At 43.1% G+C, this 17,413-nt stretch overlaps 1 protein-coding gene across 1 annotated transcript in view; it reads left to right on the top strand.

Moving 5' to 3' along the window:
• Nucleotides 1-4,137, top strand: part of LOC309550172 (von Willebrand factor A domain-containing protein 5A-like) — a gene marked incomplete at its 5' end in the record, with an annotated part of 50,757 nt that extends 46,620 nt beyond the window's left edge. The window contains one exon of the mRNA XM_082250600.1: nt 4,015-4,137. Within this exon, the coding sequence (XP_082106726.1) occupies nt 4,015-4,094 (80 nt within the window). The 3' untranslated portion in view covers nt 4,095-4,137. The remainder of the gene's footprint in view (nt 1-4,014) is intronic.
• Between the last annotated feature and the right edge of the window lie 13,276 nt (nt 4,138-17,413).

Raw genomic sequence — 17,413 nt, 5'->3', positions numbered from 1 at the left:
CCCGCTGCCTCCTTCCATTCACCATGTTGGGCGATCACTCCTGCCCTTGAGCAGTCCTGCTCTTGGCGTGCTTTCCCACGCAATGCTGTAACTCTTCCCCTGCCATGCTGCTGCGCTGCAAATATTTTGGAGGTAGCTGCAAAGCGGAGTATGTTACTTGCTAGACATACATCTGCCCACCTTAATTGCACTAAGGCCTCCACTGCACTTTTGTTGCCTAAAGCCAGCTGCCCTTTCTTGCTCGGCAAGAGCAGCATCCCGCCACCGACTGCACGGTTGATACTCCTCTTCCTTGCCACACACTTGCAATTAACCTCTTCCATACTGGCTCTGGGACTAGCTCCACGGCCCATACACTATATAATCTCTGTATGATTGCCCTTTACTAGATTTACCAAAACTATAATCAGAGGATACACCCATCTATCCAGTCAGGCAGGCCCTTGCACTACATAGTTGATGGAAGATCTAAAGGAGATTGTGCAAATCAGATTGTATAGCGTGTGGTGAACAGATGTCCAGGGGCACATTTCTGTTTTCAATACTACAGCTCTGCTCCATATAGGCTGTTATGTGATTGCTCCAATTGTGAGCAAAAAATTGCATCAATCACCCCTCATGGACTAAAGACAAACCCGTAAAGTAAAAATTTTAATTTTATTGGTATATAACCATATTAAAGTAGAAAAGATTGAATATATAAAAGCATGCATTGGTGATCCAATACAAAATACGGGCAGGTGCATATTGACAGAGAAAATGCGACCTTCTAATTGTGCTATAGATTCTGTGTGTGTGTGTGTGTGTAAAAACGCCTGACCTGTTTCAGACTTTAATGTAGCGTCCTTCAGAGGCGATACATTAGATAATATCTACTAGGATATAAATATAGCCTATTAGTAACAATTGTTTTTATATAACACAATTATTTTAAATATGTTACGAATAGGCTATATTAATATCCTAGTAGATATTATCTAATGTATCTCCTCTGAAGGACGCTACATTGAGAGCCGGTTCACACTGCCACAACCATAATTCGCCCCATGTCGGAGCGACTTTTTACCGCGATTTTACCGTGATTTTCCTGCGATTTACCGCGACTTTACCACGACTTGTGAATTATTTTGCAGGACTTATATGACAGAGGACTTTGTGTTTGGCCAATCAGAATATGATGTGTTGTGACCTAATTCCCCTTCTGTTTTTTTACTAATTTCCTCATTGCCAATCAGTGTCCACGAATCAGTGTCCACCAGTGCCACTCACAAAGACCAAGCAAAGATAATGGAATATATATACCATTATTTATTTTATATATATATATATATATATATATAAATATATTCCGTTATAGGCATGGCTGCAATGTGGGGAATGCCTGGCTAATCTCTTTCTTCTTCCTGGAAAGTCTGATAACAAGTCGCTTCAATTAAGATAAGGAGGTGACTCCCATTGAAGTATAGGACAGGTCGCCTCAAAGTAGTACAGGACCCTTTTCTGAAGTCGGAGCGACTTCAGTAGTGCCAATTAAGACGGCACTGATTGATTAACATTGCTTTTGTTATGTCAAGCGACCTGGGGCAACACAAGTTGCCTCACAAGTCGCGCTAGTGTGAATGGGCTCTAAAAGTCAAAACATGTCAGGGGTCTTCACACACGATAACAGAATCTATGGCACAATTAGATGGTCGCATTTCCTTTGTCAATATGCACCTGCCTTTACTTTGTATTGGATCACCACCAATGCATGTGTTTGTTTGTTTTTTTTTTTTTTGTTTTGTTGTTTTTTTTTTTTTTGTATAACAATAAAATTACAATTTTATTTTTTACGTTACTGGTTTGTCTTTAGTCCGTGAGGGGTGCTTGATGAAATTTCTTTTTGCTCACAATTGGTTCTGTTAATTTTTAATATGGACATGACAAACCCATTCCTCTAACAAATACCAAGGTTCCCCAAGAATATTATGGGATTGCTCTGCTCCTGCACACTCTGCCAAATGAACAATCTATGCATGGAGGTAAGGTAGAAACAAAAATTGATGGCTGTGTATTTAGGGAGAACAATGATTTGCATTGGAAAATTATTAAACTAAAGAAGTAGGAGCAATCTCTTGTAGGGGAAGGGCTGGTGCTGGGTGTGCAATGACATCAGCTAGTGAACTACTAATCCCTTTCCCATCCCAAATTCAGGATGGGTAGTGTAGGTTTTTAATAGGACACTGGAGGCTGAGGTAATGCCTGTCCTAGAACCTAGAGAAAGGTGTATTTTTTAATGCAACAAGAGGTACATTAATGGTATATTGGTACATATGGAAGCTGGAGTTCTGGGGAAAAAAGATGGACTTGGCCTTTAATGCAAATGTTGTATACCTCTTCCTCCTGGACTTCAGCAGAATGGCAAGGGGCATTGTGACTCGGTGGTCCTAAAGCATCCGACTGCCAAAGGTGTTCAGTGTGCTGTGACTTTTTTTTTTTTTTTTTCTCATCATTCAGCAGACATTCTAAGGCGCATGTTTGGATGCACATGTCCAAAAGACAGTAGTTTGGAACCTTCTGAGAAGTACAGTCAATGTCTGAGAACCGCTTATCCCATTCTGAATTCTAGAGAAGCTTCTATGTCTTTGAAACCATTTCCAGTAGGGTCCTCATAGGTGGCAATTACAGCCTGGCTGTGGGAACAATGTTGGAGTGGCAGCACTGAGTGGGGACGGATTGCACTGAAGGTTGACGGGCCCTTGGCCATGCAGCTTTAGGACCTAGCATCAGCATAGTATGATGTGGAACTTGGCAGAAGCGCTAATGCAATGCATCAGAGCATCATGTGACCTGACCAGAGAACACAAACCTGAAGATATTTGTGTGGACCCCCAACAACAAACATGACCCTGCTCATCACCACCTTCTCCATTGTGCACTTCACTTGCTGTTAGTACTAATTTCTAGGACTTGGTGTTGCCATTCTAAAATATACAGTACAACCATGGGCACTGTTTTACAATTCTTTTAGTGTGAAACCATTCTTGTATATTTTCACAATGGGTTTAGGTATTTTTTTGAATAATTGCCCCATGAAGTAAACCATCATATTACCAAAAGTATTAGGATGCCTGCCTTTACACACATGAACTTTAATGGCATCCCAGTCTTACTCTGTAGGGTTCAATATTGAGTTGGCCCACCCTTTGCAGCTATAACAGCTTCAACTCTTCTGGGAAGGCTGTCCACAAGGTTTAGGAGTGTCTATGGGAATGTTTGAACTCCATATTAAACCCTACGGACTAAGACTGGGATGCCATTTAAAATTGATGTGTGTAAAGGCAGGTGTCCCAATACTTTTGGTAATCTAGTGTGAGAGCTGCTCCTGTCAGGTTTACACACAGCAAAGTTATCCATGTAACAGCATTGGTCCAATCGAGTACCAGCTTGGTCACTTGTTGTCCTTAATGAATGTTCAGTCTCTAGTATCTCTAGTAATGGTGAGGGAGCAAAAGAAAGTAAAATATGTGCTGTTAGGAAAAATGGCATGAAGGTAGATCTAAACCCAATCCCTAAACTCTCATATAGGCAAAATGTGTTACATTTTTGCATTGAAATCCCAACCTAACAAATCCTTGTTCAGACAGGACTTCCTGTTTATGGGTGACAATGGTTTCCCAATTGTGATCCTGTGTTGTCAGTCACGTTGCTGAGGCATGGTCCACCTTTGTCACTCAAAGTAAATCTATGTGCAGCCAATGCTGGTGTGATCTCATGTAGGATCTCAGGACGTGGCTAGGTGAAAAGTGAGCTTTTCTGAAAACAATGAGTAATTGGGGCACTGAAGTTTATAGGGCACAGAGCCATCTAAATGCCATTCAATTTATATTTAGATGTATTTTTTTAAAAAGCTGAGCATATTCCTGTGCCCAGCATGGAGAAGGCAGATGTGATTTTTAGTGAATGTATATGGTTAATTTCTAAATGATAAAACTGTGGGGAGAAAAATAAAACCTTAAATTTTTGCCTTCCCAGGTTCCTCCCTGGCAGAGGTGGTCAAAGCCGGGAACGAGTTTCTAAAGTCATCGGTGGATGTTGCAGTATTTGGTCTCTGATTTGTAGCTGGAGAAGTCTCGTGTATAATAAAAGCTGTGGTACAGAGGATATAAGTCTCCATCTATTTCTTGTTAGGGTTATGCTAAACTGGAATTTTAGTTTTAGAAAAGTCACCACTTATCTGTCATGATTTTTGTTTTATTTCCAGGACTGGATTCAAGTCAGAAACTGACTTGAGTTCCTCCTGCCACCAAACAGCCTTCAGAAAAAAATCACAAAGAACAAAGTGTCTAAATCAGCCATTCTCAACTGGGGTTCCTTCCAAGGTTGCTAGGGGTCCCTTGAGTTGTGGCTGATAAACCTCCAATTTGATGGTGCTTTCCTAGTTCTGGGTCCAACACCACTTGGCAGAGCTAGCTGCATGGTAGCAGTCATCTTCCTAGTTCTGGGTCCAACACCACTTGGCAGAGCCAGCTGCATGGCAGCAGTCCTCTTCCTAGTTCTGGGTCCAACACCACTTGGCAGAGCCAGCTGCATGGCAGCAGTCCTCTTCCTAGTTCTGGGTCCAACACCACTTGGCAGAGCCAGCTGCATGGCAGCAGTCCTCTTCCTAGTTCTGGGTCCAACACCACTTGGCAGAGCTAGCTGCATGGTAGCAGTCATCTTCCTAGTTTTGGGTCCAACACCACTTGGCAGAGCCAGCTGCATGGCAGCAGTCCTCTTCCTAGTTCTGGGTCCAACACCACTTGGCAGAGCCAGCTGCATGGCAGCAGTCATCTTCCTAGTTCTAGGTCCAACACCACTTGGCAGAGCCAGCTGCATGGCAGCAGTCCTCTTCATAGCTGTCTGTAAGAGTGGCATTTTGATCATCACTGCAAGTTGGGCATTCTTGTGACTAAATGTAAGGCGCTTTTCAACTGACTTCCAATTAATTGGTTTAGGCAGAGATTCCCAAGATCTGAAAACTATTTCAAGAATTCCTGTCCTAAATTATGTTTCTCTGCTACTTCTGGCCCAACACTGGCTAAGGGACCACAAATATGAGAAGCAGAAATGCCTTTGACTGGGTGGCCAGTCTGTGCCCCTGACTCTTGTATTCTAGTTCAAGGGTCTCCAAAACTTTCTAAACAAAGGTTTACTGTCCCTCAGACTTTAGAGCCAGCCTGTGGCCAATGGGTACTAAAAATGTCTAGGGCTTGGTGGTCATTGGGAGTAAGAGTGACTGTGACTGGTAAGTAAGAGGAGGAATAATGCCCCATCATTGGTGTAGGTGGGAGGGCTGGTGTCCATTTTGTTTATCTGTAGGATGAACTATGCCCCATTGTTGTCAGTGGATGGAAAGGTGCCTCTTGTTGGTGTTAGTGGGAGTAGTGCCTGTGCTGGGAACAGTGACCCAAGGTCAGGACAAAAGCAAGCAAAGGGCGACCACTGCTCTAGTACCTTGGCAGCCATTTTATGCAAGAGGTTCCAGTGAATTTTGCAAACAAAAACACAAAAAAAGGGCGCACCGACCTAGCGCATTATCCTCAATGCAGGCTTTATTAGTTGAAATCTAAAAATGGCTACTCACAAGCGCAGGTGAAAATCAATCGCAACAAACTCATGCACTTGAGTATCAGAAGTAGTCCATACAGGTGTCCATAGTCTCATTAGGATGACGGCTGACGCGTTTCGAGACATACGCCTCTTCCTCAGAGCCACTGTGGCATGATTTACTCACAGGTTTAAATACCAGTGCAAGGGCCCAAAGACCATCCATGTGGTCTACAGAGCTCCTCCCTCTGGGGCGTGGCAGTGGTGCTGGAACTCGTCCCACTGCCAATCATCCTCTAGCAGGGTGGGTTCATCTAATCCATATAGTACATAATTCCTTTTTCCATATACAAACCAATAATACATATAAATAAAAACAAGAGCATAAATACAACTGCAAATACAATTTTGGATGTAAATATAATACAATAGTAGATATAAATCTAGACCAAATATTCTTTAATAAGAATACAGGTGTAAAGGGATATATAAACACCAGTGTCCTTTGTTCAGCGTGAATGGCCATTTGCAAGCCGAATAGCCACTGCCTACCTTTCTAGGTCCTGGGCAGTATAATGGTGATCCATACCCAAATCCAAAGTGGATATATTGGCTAGTTGCTGTATTGGATCATAGCACTCCAATTATAGATGTGGTATCGAATTGCAGCACCTGCCCCTTCATGTGGCACCGGAAAAAAGTAGTAGGTTTCCGATGGTCATAGCTACACAATCAAGCGTTTCATAATTTGTGGAACCAACTATGTAGTCTATGGACTGATCTGCCCGTGTGGTTTACTATATGTTGGACGCACCATACGCCCTCTAAGGGTCCATTCACACTAGCGTGACTTGGTAGCCTGAAAAGTCGCGGTCGGTCGCCTGCCATTGATTAGCACAGGACCGTTCTAAAAGGAGCGACACAAGTCGCTCCGACTTGGAAAAAGGGTCCTGTACTACTTTGGGGCGACCTGGAGGCGACTTGCATTGACTTCAATTATATGACTTCACAGATCGCCCCAGCAAGTCGTGTCGCCCCTGTCTGAATGGGCTCTTGGAGTGAGATTTGGGGAACATAAGTGTAGCATAATAAATAAAAAAAAATCAAGGAAGGCCGTAGAGAACGAAACAACTATTCCGTACCACGTCTCCTCTGTATGTTTCATAACGGGGATCCCACTGGGCTGAAAGTCTTTGGCATCGAAGAAATTAGCAGGGACCTAGATGACGGGTGAGGTTTCAGAAACTATGCAGGAGGGAATCCTATTGGATTTTTACCCTAGGATCTCTAGCACCTAGGGGTATCAATGAAGATCTAGAGGTCCATGGGGTTGTGTAGGGACTGCCCCAGTCCTTTAGGGCAGCAAGACCTAAGCCATCCGAGACGCCATTTATAAAGTCCAGTAGGAAAAAGCGTTGGAAGCCTCGTTTTCTGAGCGCAGGAGAAAGGTGGTTCATTCACCACATTTTGTTTGGAGCAGTTCCAGTGCATTTACCTGTCAAGCCTGAATTGGGAACTATTCTGAGTCCCAAGTACAGTATATTGGTTAATTTGAAGGTAGTGTGGGGCAGACCAGTGTCAGAAATATTAGCACTATCATTGCTGGACTCCTGTGAATTTTCTTTGCCTGCCTTCAATATTGAGTCAAGGAATGTGTGTGCTGCAAATGAGTGTCAAGACTTACACAGAACAAGTAAAGGAAATTCCAAGTAGAACAGTGCGCCGCTGTTGGAGGGGTGCAACGCTCTTTCACCTAGCACTCGGACCACTTTGAATATCACCCATCAAAGTTACCGAAGCACTGTTTTCATTTTGTAGCACTTTACGGACTGTTTATCACATATTTTTGGATTGTTGATATTTAATTTAAGTTTTCTGTATTTTTTTTTTTTTTTTATAGTTAATTCATTTTTTTTTATAGCTAAATAATTTTTTCAGATTTTTATCTGGCACCATTATTTAAGATTATCACTACTTGATACTTCTTTCGCTGGAACAGTTTATCGATATTTTATCTATCTATTTATTGCACTTATCACTTTTAGATTCACTGAGCATTATTTTATTCTGCTTTTAAACCAGAATATCTTTGTCACGTTTGCACTTCACCATTTTACCATATTTATGCATTTATTTATAGTGTTTATTTATATACGCACAATAGCACTTTACCTAATCCAGTGAAACAAACTTATCCTCTTCCACACATATTTTATTTATTACAGGCAGCGCCATTTTACTTCTTTATCCTGTGAATGCCTCATTTTTCAGGCTGGAAATGAAAAACAATGGGTCTGTAAAGGTTCCGCCAAATTGTGGAACGGATGCGGACCCATTTTACAGACGTGTGCATGGACCCTATATGTATTAGACATGTATTTACCGGCTGCTGTCAGTTCTGGCTGATTTATGAAAAAAAAAAAAAATTTAGGGCAACTTTTCCAATTGCAATACTTCTGTTATGACATTGTCCATGTGTTGGGACTGTTTGTGCACAGCTAGTACATCTTTTGTAGCTGCAAATATTACCTAAAGCTTTTTAAAGTTTGCCTCCCATTAAAGTCAATGGGGCCTGCCGCGAACTTGCGGTTCACAGACTTTTGAGAAAATTTGCGGCTGACGTTCGCGAACCGCCCCGGCCGATGTTTGTCCATCACTACTGACCGTTCTCTCTCGGCGGGGAACGATCGCAGGTGTCAGGCGGCAATCGGAACCGCCTGCCCGCTGCATCGGCTTACCCGCTGATGGCTTACCCGCGGGGGCGGAAGAGTGCCGCTGAGGGCACGTGCTTGCACCCTAGTCTCCTGAGAGGGAGCGCCGTACATGTATGGCGATTTGCCTGGGAGCGGCTGCCTGTCGCAGTATATTTGCGGCGGGTGGTTGTAAAGAGGTTAGAGGAAGTCTCGCACTGGATTACTGCTCACATCTGGAAGAAATGCACAAAACACGCCAAGGTTCAAGAAGGGTACACATGATGAATGGATTTAGAGGACTTCATCATGTTGGACTCTTTTGCATTTAAATCCCTTTGCTGAGCGCACGGCTCTAGGAATGAAAAGAGTGCTGTTTGCAGGGACCGTAGATAATTTGGCTGAGTAGATCTCTAATTAAAATAACAAAATGCAGCGCTATCATTTTTAAAAATGAATCAAATTGACTTTGGACTTGATAAAACAAAGTGAACAAACACCAGCAGATGACATGGCTCCCCAAATCATCACTGACTGGAAAATTTAGCATTTAATTTGGAAATCAAAGTCCCAGAGTCTGGAGGAAGAGTGGAGAGGCACAGAATCCAAGTTGCATGAGGTTCAGTGTGAAGTTTCCACATTCAGTGATGATTTGGGGAGCCATGTCATCTGCTGGTGTTGGTCCACTGTGTTTTATCAAGTCCAAAGTCAACACAGCCCTCTAACAGGAAATTCTAGAGAACTTCATGCTTCCCTCTGCTGACCAGCTTTATGGAGATGCTGATTTCATTTTTCATCAGGACTTGGCACCGCCCACACTGCCAAAACTACCAATACCTGGTCACATGATCATGGTATCACTGTGCTTGATTGACCAGCAAATTGGCCTGACCTAAACCTCAGTGAGAATCTGTGGGGTATTGTCAAAAGGAAGATGAGATATCGGACCCAACAATGAAGATGGGTTGAAGGCAGCTATCAAAGCAACCTGGGCTTCCATAGCGCCTCAGCAGTGCCACAGGCTGATCACCTCCATGCCGTGCCACATTGATGCAGTAATTCATGCAAAAGGAGCCCCAACCAAGTATTGAGTGTATATTATTCTGTACATGGACAGACTTTTCAGTAAGCCAACATTTCTGTATTAAAAATCCTTTTTTTTTTTTTTTTATTGGTCTTATGTAATATTCTAGTTTTCTGAGATTCTGAATTTTGGGGTGTCACTAGCTGTAAGCCATAATCATCAAAATTAAAAAAAGAAATGCTTGAAATATATCACTCTGTGTCTAACACATCTATATAAAATAGATGTGTTACACAAAATTCTGATACAATAGTTTTTATAGGGTTAAACAAAGCCAAATTACAGGCTTGAGGAGAAAGAAGGCAAAATGATCCCGCGCAGGGGAACAAACCTCAAATTACTTGTGAAAACAAACAAAATATGTGTAGCACCCTCCTAGTCAGGTGCTAGGTAGTAGGTATAGTTGTTGGCTTTCTCTGCTTAACAGAAAAGCAGTAGGTAAAGCATCTGTGCTCCCTGCTTATCCGGGAGCTGGATCTACTAGTTAAGCCTGCTCCATGTGTCCAATGTGTGATTCATGTGGGCTGAAGGTGTGTCCCCACTGTATCCAATGGAGAGGTACATTGGACAGTGGATGATACCCAGCCAATGACACACAGGCTTTGATATTATCCCATGGGTTTGGCAGAGAGAGTGGTGCGTCATGGGATAGGGTATAAAAGCCAAGGGCACATGAGGCAGGGGGTCTTTGGGTGGGAAGCCAGGTCCCAGAAGGAGGGTGACGGCTGTCTCCTCTTCTGTAGTAGTGGATGGTGGTCACAGGCAGTCGGCCTAGTGAACCAGTGAGTGGGACTGAACCCAGAGGTCCAGGAGAAGCTGACTAGATGAGTTGGGGCTGAACTGAATCTGGAAAAACAGTGTCCGCGAGTACAGAGGAGCTTGCCCAGGGGTCTGCCTAGGAAGGGGACCACTCCAGAGTGTAGGTGTCAGCTTCACAGTGAGAGAGAAAGGGGGTGCCAAGTTAGAACCCTGAAGATAATTACACACAGGAACACTTTTATTACCTTCACTTCAGTGGCAGAGTGGAGCAGCGGCCTTGCCGCATTCTCAAGTCAGATGTCCTCAATACTGTGAATAGTTGCTAGTTGGAGTATCTCAATCATCCCTTCTAAAACTACAAAACAACATACCCTGGCCTGATCATTGACTGAGCCAAGGACTTAAAGTACTAGTTTTCTGCTATCAGTTGCTAAGGGTAACCCAGGGGAATCCAGAAAGTTTTCTAACCAGCAGCCCTCTAGGGGGCAGTGCTCCATATGTTTCCAATGTTTTAAAGCAATTAGTAGAAGCATCCGCCACAAGTGTCAGAGGTGGTACCGAGTAACTGGACACAGGGGCCTAAGACATGGTGGGACAGCATGGGAGGGATTGTCCTACCACGGTGGAGGAGAGGGGGAAGAGGGAAGGGGAAAAAAAAGAGGGGTGGGGAGGGTGGAATAGGGAGGGATAGGGAAGCAGAGGGTGAGGTAGCGTGAAGGAGGAGCAAGGGTGAGAACCAAGTAGAATAAAGGAAGCAGGAAAGAGCTAGGCAGGGGGAGAAAAAGAGATGGTCAAGACAAGAATACAAAAAGAAGATGTAGGCTTAGGCAGGAAGAAAGAGTGAAGCCTGTGGGTTAGATGGTATACTAACGAAGTCCAGAATACCCAAGCTGCCTGGGGTCAGAGTGGGGAAAGTAAAAGACCAACAAGGATTCCACACCTTGAGGAACTTAGCATGAGAGTCATGAAGTATACTGGTCATCTTCTCGTGCAATATAAGGGCAGTCAGAATGCTCTTCACCTCCGCAAACCCAACTGAGGGCCTCCTCCATGCTCTGGCAATGGCACTCTTAGTGGCGGTTTTTGTTGAGAAGAGGCTTGGGAGGGGGCAGTGGAGAAGTGCATGCCAGGCGTCCTTATGGAAGGGTACATGAAAAAGTGTTGAGAGTAGGCCGTAGATCCTGGACCAGAATCCCACTAACTGTAGGCAAGATATGGATTTAATTTCCGTGTTGGCCATGTGGGCTGGAACCCAACACCAGCAGAATAGAACTGTATAGGGTATACCAATTCAACCTGTGTGTGTGACTACTGCTTTCAAAATCCCCATACAATGCGCTCACTTAGCAAAACATCTGAACGTTTTCTGAATTTATTTACACTCCTCACTGACTCCACCAACTGTGGAAAGGAGTTACACATTCTTAACACTCTAATAGTAAAGAACCCTTTTTTTTTTTTTTTTTTAGAGGTGGTCACATACCCTCTATTCTCAGCTGCATAAGGAGCTCAGATTGCAGTGAGAGGATAAACAGCAGCACAGTTCCTACACAGCTAGAGAACTGACCACGCTGTTCTTTCATGCCTAGTTTAGTCAGTTTTTAATAGAAAAGCAGAGGGACTGCCAGGATCACCAGGGATTTCACACAAAGGAAGAAATACAAAGAGAACGGGAGATTTTTTTCATACAAGTACATGGTACAGCAGTCACATATCAGGAATATGAAATGTTGGGTTTTCATCCTCTTTAATGTTTGTAGTCATTCCTAATAACTGAGGTCCTTCAGCTCCTTATTAGCTTTGTTGTCTTTCTCTCCAGTTCAAGGATATCCTTCCTGAGGACTGGTGACCAGAACTGAATTGCAAAGTCAAGATGTGGCCGAAACAATCACACCAAAATTCTGATTTTGGTACAAAACTTTGCAAAGGTCTTTACAAATAAAATGTTTTTTTTTTTTTTTAAATATTTAAATATTAATGGTTAATAAAATTAACATAAAAAATGGCCAGGACTAGATACGAGCAAATCTTGGGGTTTATGCACTTCAACGACAATGAACTCTGTCGTCCTCGTGGTGACCCTGGATCTGACCGGCTCCACAATATTTGGCCCCTCGTATATCACTTCAACCAGAAGTTTGTAGCCTTGTATACGCCCCAACAAGCTGTCTGCGTTGATGAGTCCCTGATAACTTTTCTGGCCACCTGGCTTTCAAAGAGTTTTTCCCCAGCAAGCTTGCCAGATATGGGGTCAAAATGTATAAGCTCTATGACAGGTCAACAGGCTATACATGTAGTTTCTGAATTTACGAGGGAAAAGATAGCAATGTGGAGCCCCCCAACTGCCCAGTCTACATGGGGAGCAGTGGAAAGGTTGTTTGGGACTTGGTGTCACCGTTATTCGGAAAGGGGAACCATTTATACGTGGACAATTATTACACAAGCGTGCCACTTTTTAGACACCTCTTTGAATTTGTAATTGGCGCATGTGGCACCGTGCGACATAATCGCCAAGGCTTCCCCCAATTTTTGTAAATGCCCCACTTAGGGGGGTAAGCCTACTTGAAAAGTAATGGATTGCTTGTAATGAGGTGGAAGGACAAACGGAACGTTTTTCATTTTGTCTTCCATGCACGCAGATAGGACAGTCAAAACTGCAATGGTGACTGGTGATGTTGAGAAGCCCTCTGTGTCCACAACTACAACCTTAACATGGGAGGGGTGGAATTCAACAACTAGATGATGGCGCAGTACTTAATTGCCCGTAAGGCCAAACGCTGGTACAAAAAAGTGTCTGTATACTTATTCCAACTGGCTCTGCTGAACGTTTATGTACCATACAAAGCATCAGAAAGGATCCTTCCTAAAATTCAAGATCATCACATCCCTTTTGTTTCCAGAAGGTGCCGTGGCCCAATTTGCCAATCCAGATGCAATGAGCAGCTGCATGAGAGGCATTTTCCGGATGTCCTCCCTGGTACCCTGACCCAAAGAGCACCCAAAAGAAGATGTCGTGTCTGTAGCAAACGTGGATATAGGCGTGACACCCGCTATTTTTGTCCCTCCTGTCCTGGCCAACGTAGTCTCTGCATCGGGGACTGTTTCCACCACTACCACACACTAGTGAAATATTAGTATAGGGTACAGCACGGCACAGTCTGGGGCACACATTCACACAGGGTCTCGAAAGATATTAGATGGCTATTACATTTTTAGAGACCCTAACCTGGAACGTTCAAAGTTTTTTTACAGTTACAAAAAAAGTGTAAAAAAATAAGAAAAGCAAAAAATTAGTTGTCATTTTATTGAGTTAACTTTCTGTTCTTACTTTTTTACAGTACTTTAAAATATACTGCTATACTGTAATGTTTTATTGTTACTGTGTTTCCCATTGTTAACCATTGTTTGCTTTGCAGGTATGCCATTCTACTGTTTTACTGTACTGTATACTATACTGCTATATTGTAATGTTTTATTGTTACTGTGTTTTATTGTTAACCATTGTTATGCTTTGCAGGTATGCCCATCAGATGCAGCACTGATCTGTTTATTCTGACAGCAACAGAGTTTGCTCTCAGCATATACGTAAATCAATGATTGCAGCGCTGTAGGAGGTGATTTCACCACAGAAGTTAAAAAAAAGAGCATATATGGCCAAGCGTAGGGGATGGGGTGGACACACAGGGCAGATCTCCCCTATGCTTCGCCATATATATTTTTACATTTTTCTTGGCAGAGATTTTCTCATCCATATTGATCAATGGGAATCGAGGAATCTGTTATGTTCTTTTTTTTTTTCAACCAGCTCATGAGCTGAACGGAAAAAAAAGAACATTGCATGTATGCCCATCATCAGAAATGAGTGTAGGCTGGGAGGTCTAATGGTGGGCATACCACACAGTTTCTGGCAGAGATTTCTTCATCCACATCGAACAATGTGAATGGAGGAATCTGTTAGGTTCTCTTTTTTGTTCAACCCACAGGCTGCATGAAAAAAAAGAATATTACAATATATGCCCAGCAAGGACCAGCAATGTACTGGTATGTCGCTGGACTTTGAGTAGTTATACTGGGATGATGCCTACAGATTTAGGCATCATCTTGGTATTGTTTTTTTCAGCCAGCGGTCAACCACTGGGTAACCCGAGAATGCAGCCGGTAGTTCTGTCAGCTGATCATAGAGTCTAAAAAACCAGAAGCTATGAGCATATAAACAGCAATTTTTAAATTGGGAAAGCATCTTATCACATGGATCTTGTTGTGGTCAGATGCTTTAAGAGGAGAGATCTAGAGTCTAATGGACCCCAAATATAAAAAAGAGTACCTTTCAATGCCTATTGCTATCATAGGGGATAGTTACACTATAAAAGTGATTTAAAAAAAAGAGAAAAAGAAAGGAAGAGTGTAAAAAAAAATGAAAGCACCCCTGTCCCCCGTGCTTGCGTGCAAAGGCAAACACTAGCATCGGTCTCTTGTATGTAAACAGCAATTGCACCATGCATGTGCGGTATCACTGCAAACGTCATAGTTACATAGTTAGTGAGGTTGAAAAAAGACACCAGTCCATCCAGTTCAACCTATGATCTGTGTGTGTGTGCGTGCGCTTGCACTTAACAGTACATCGTATACCCCTGTATGTTTTGGTCGTTAAGGTGCCCATCTCATAATTTTTTTTAACTATCGATGCTCCCTGCTGATACCACTGCATGTGGAAGAGAATTCCACATCCTTACCGTTCTGACAGTAAAGAACCCTTTATACAGTTTAAGATTCAACCGCTTCTCTTCTAATTTTAGTGAATGGCCACATGTCTTTTTAAATTCCATTTCACTGAAAAGTTTTTTCCCTATGCTTGGGTCACCAGTACGGTATTTACAGTATCTCACAAAAGTGAGTACACCCCTCACATTTTTGTAAATATTTGATTATATCTTTTCATGTGACAACACTGAAGAAATGACACTTTGCTACAATGTAAAGTAGTGAGTGTACAGCTTGTATAACAGTGTAAATTTGCTGTCCCCTCAAAATAACTCAACACACAGCCATTAATGTCTAAACCGCTGGCAAGAAAAGTGAGTACACCCCTAAGTGAAAATATCCAAATTGTACCCAATCATCCAATTTTGCCTGCCCAGTACCATGTGACTCATTAGTTTTACAAGGTCTCAGGTGTGAATGGGGAGCAGGTGTGTTAAATGTGGTGTTATCACTCTCACTCTCTCATACTGGTCACTGGCAGTTCAACATGGCACCTCATGGCAAAGAACTCTCTGAGGATCTGAAAAAATAAATTGTTGCTCTAAATAAAGATTGCCAAGGCTATAAGAAGTTTGCCAAGACGCTAAAATTGAGCATCAGCACAGTGGCCAAGACCATACAGCAGTTTAACAGGACAGGTTCCACTCAGAACAGGACTCGCCATGGTCGACCAAAGGAGTTGAGTGCATGTTCTCAGCGTCATATCCAGAGGTTGTCTTTGGGAAATAGATGTATGAGTGCTGCCAGCATTGCTGCAGAGGTTGAAGGGGGGGGGGGGGGGGTCGGCCTGTCAGTGCTCAGACCATACGCCGTACACTGCATCAAATTGCTCAGCATGGCTGCCGTCTTAGAAGGAAGCCTCTTCTGAAGATGATGCACAAGAAAGTCTGCAAACAGTTTGCTGAAGACAAGCAGACTAAGGACATCGATTACTGGAACCATGTCCTGTGGTCTGATGAGACTAAGATAAACGTATTTGGTTCAGATGGTGTCAAGCGTGTGTGGCGGCAACCAGGTGAGGAGTACAAAGACAAGTGTGTCTTGCCTACAGTCAAGCATGGTGGTGGGAGTGTCATGGTCTGGGGCTGCATGAGTGCTGCCAGCACTGGGGAGCTACAGTTCATTGAGGGAACCATGAATGCCAACATGTACTGTGACATACTGAAGCAGAGTATGATCCCCCCCCTTCGGAGACTGGGCCGCAGGGCAGTATTCCAACAAGATAATAACCCCAGACTCACCTCCAAGATGACCACTGCCTTGCTAAAGAAGCTGAAGGTAAAGGTGATGGATTGGCCAAGTATGTCTCCAGACCTGAACCCTATTGAGCATTTGTGGGGCATCCTCAAACGGAAGGTGGAGGAGCGCAAGGTCTCTAACATCCACCATATATTTTCTACCTTTATTGCGACGTTCCACATAGTGGGCTGAAGGATATTTCATGGGAAAAATCATTATATTTTAAAAGGTATATGTAGGAAAAACTCAGATCCGGTGATTTTGGAAAACAAGAGGAATTCATTTATTTACATGCGCATGGAGATATATACAGAGTTCAGTCAAAGGAGGTTGGAGTCCAGGACAACCTGGGCTCTAGCGATCACAGGATGATCACATTTAGTGTAAATAACAATATAACAAGGCAAGTGGGGAACATAAGAACCCTTAACTTCAGAAGGGCAGACTTTCCAAAATTGTACTCATTGATGGAAAGGGTAAACTGGGACCAAACCCTGGGATCCCTGACCACAGAGGAAAAATGGGAATGCTTTAGGAACATATTAAGCAAAGGCATCTCGCAGTGCATTCCTATGGGAAATAAATTTAGAAGAGACAAGGCCAAACCTGGCTGGCTAAACTGTAGCGTTAAAAATCTTATTAGGGGAAAAAAATTGGCCTTCAGGAAATATAAATCGGAAGGCACAATATTGGCTTTCGACCAATACAAGGAGGCAAATAAGAAGTGTAAACACGAAATCAAGATGGCTAAAATAGACTTGGAGAGACAAATAGCGGAGGATAGTAAAAAAAAACCCAAAGAAATTCTTTAAGTATATCAACAGCAAAAAAACTAGGGCAGAGCATATTGCACACATAATTAACGATGATGGGAGGATGGTTACAGAGGACACTGACAAAGCAACCGTGCTGAATGCTTTTTTCTCGTCAGTCTTTACACAGGAAACGGAGGGGTACACTGACCATGACTGTATGATTAGTAGTAATATACAGGACTTGCCACTATGGCTAACAGAGGGTGAAATCAGGGAAAGGCTGGATAAACTTAACACAAACAAATCACCAGGCCCAGATGGCGTACATCCGAGAGTACTCAAGGAACTCAGTAAGGTTATATCCAGACCACTGTTCCTGATCTTTGCGGACAGTATTAGGACAGGAGATGTACCAAAAAGGGTCAGAGGCATATACCGGGAAATTATAGGCCTGTCAGTTTGACATCGATAGTATGTAAACTTCTGGAGGGGATGATAAGGGACTATATCGTAGAGTTTGCTAAAGACAACAGAGTCATCAGTAATAACCAGCACGG

The sequence above is a fragment of the Pelophylax lessonae genome, assembly GCF_965119305.1.
Source record: "Pelophylax lessonae genome assembly, chromosome: 1".
In the NCBI taxonomy this organism is placed as follows: Eukaryota; Metazoa; Chordata; class Amphibia; order Anura; family Ranidae; genus Pelophylax; species Pelophylax lessonae.
The sequence above is the reverse complement of the archived record's forward strand: the minus strand, read 5'-3'. Positions and strand labels throughout refer to the sequence as shown.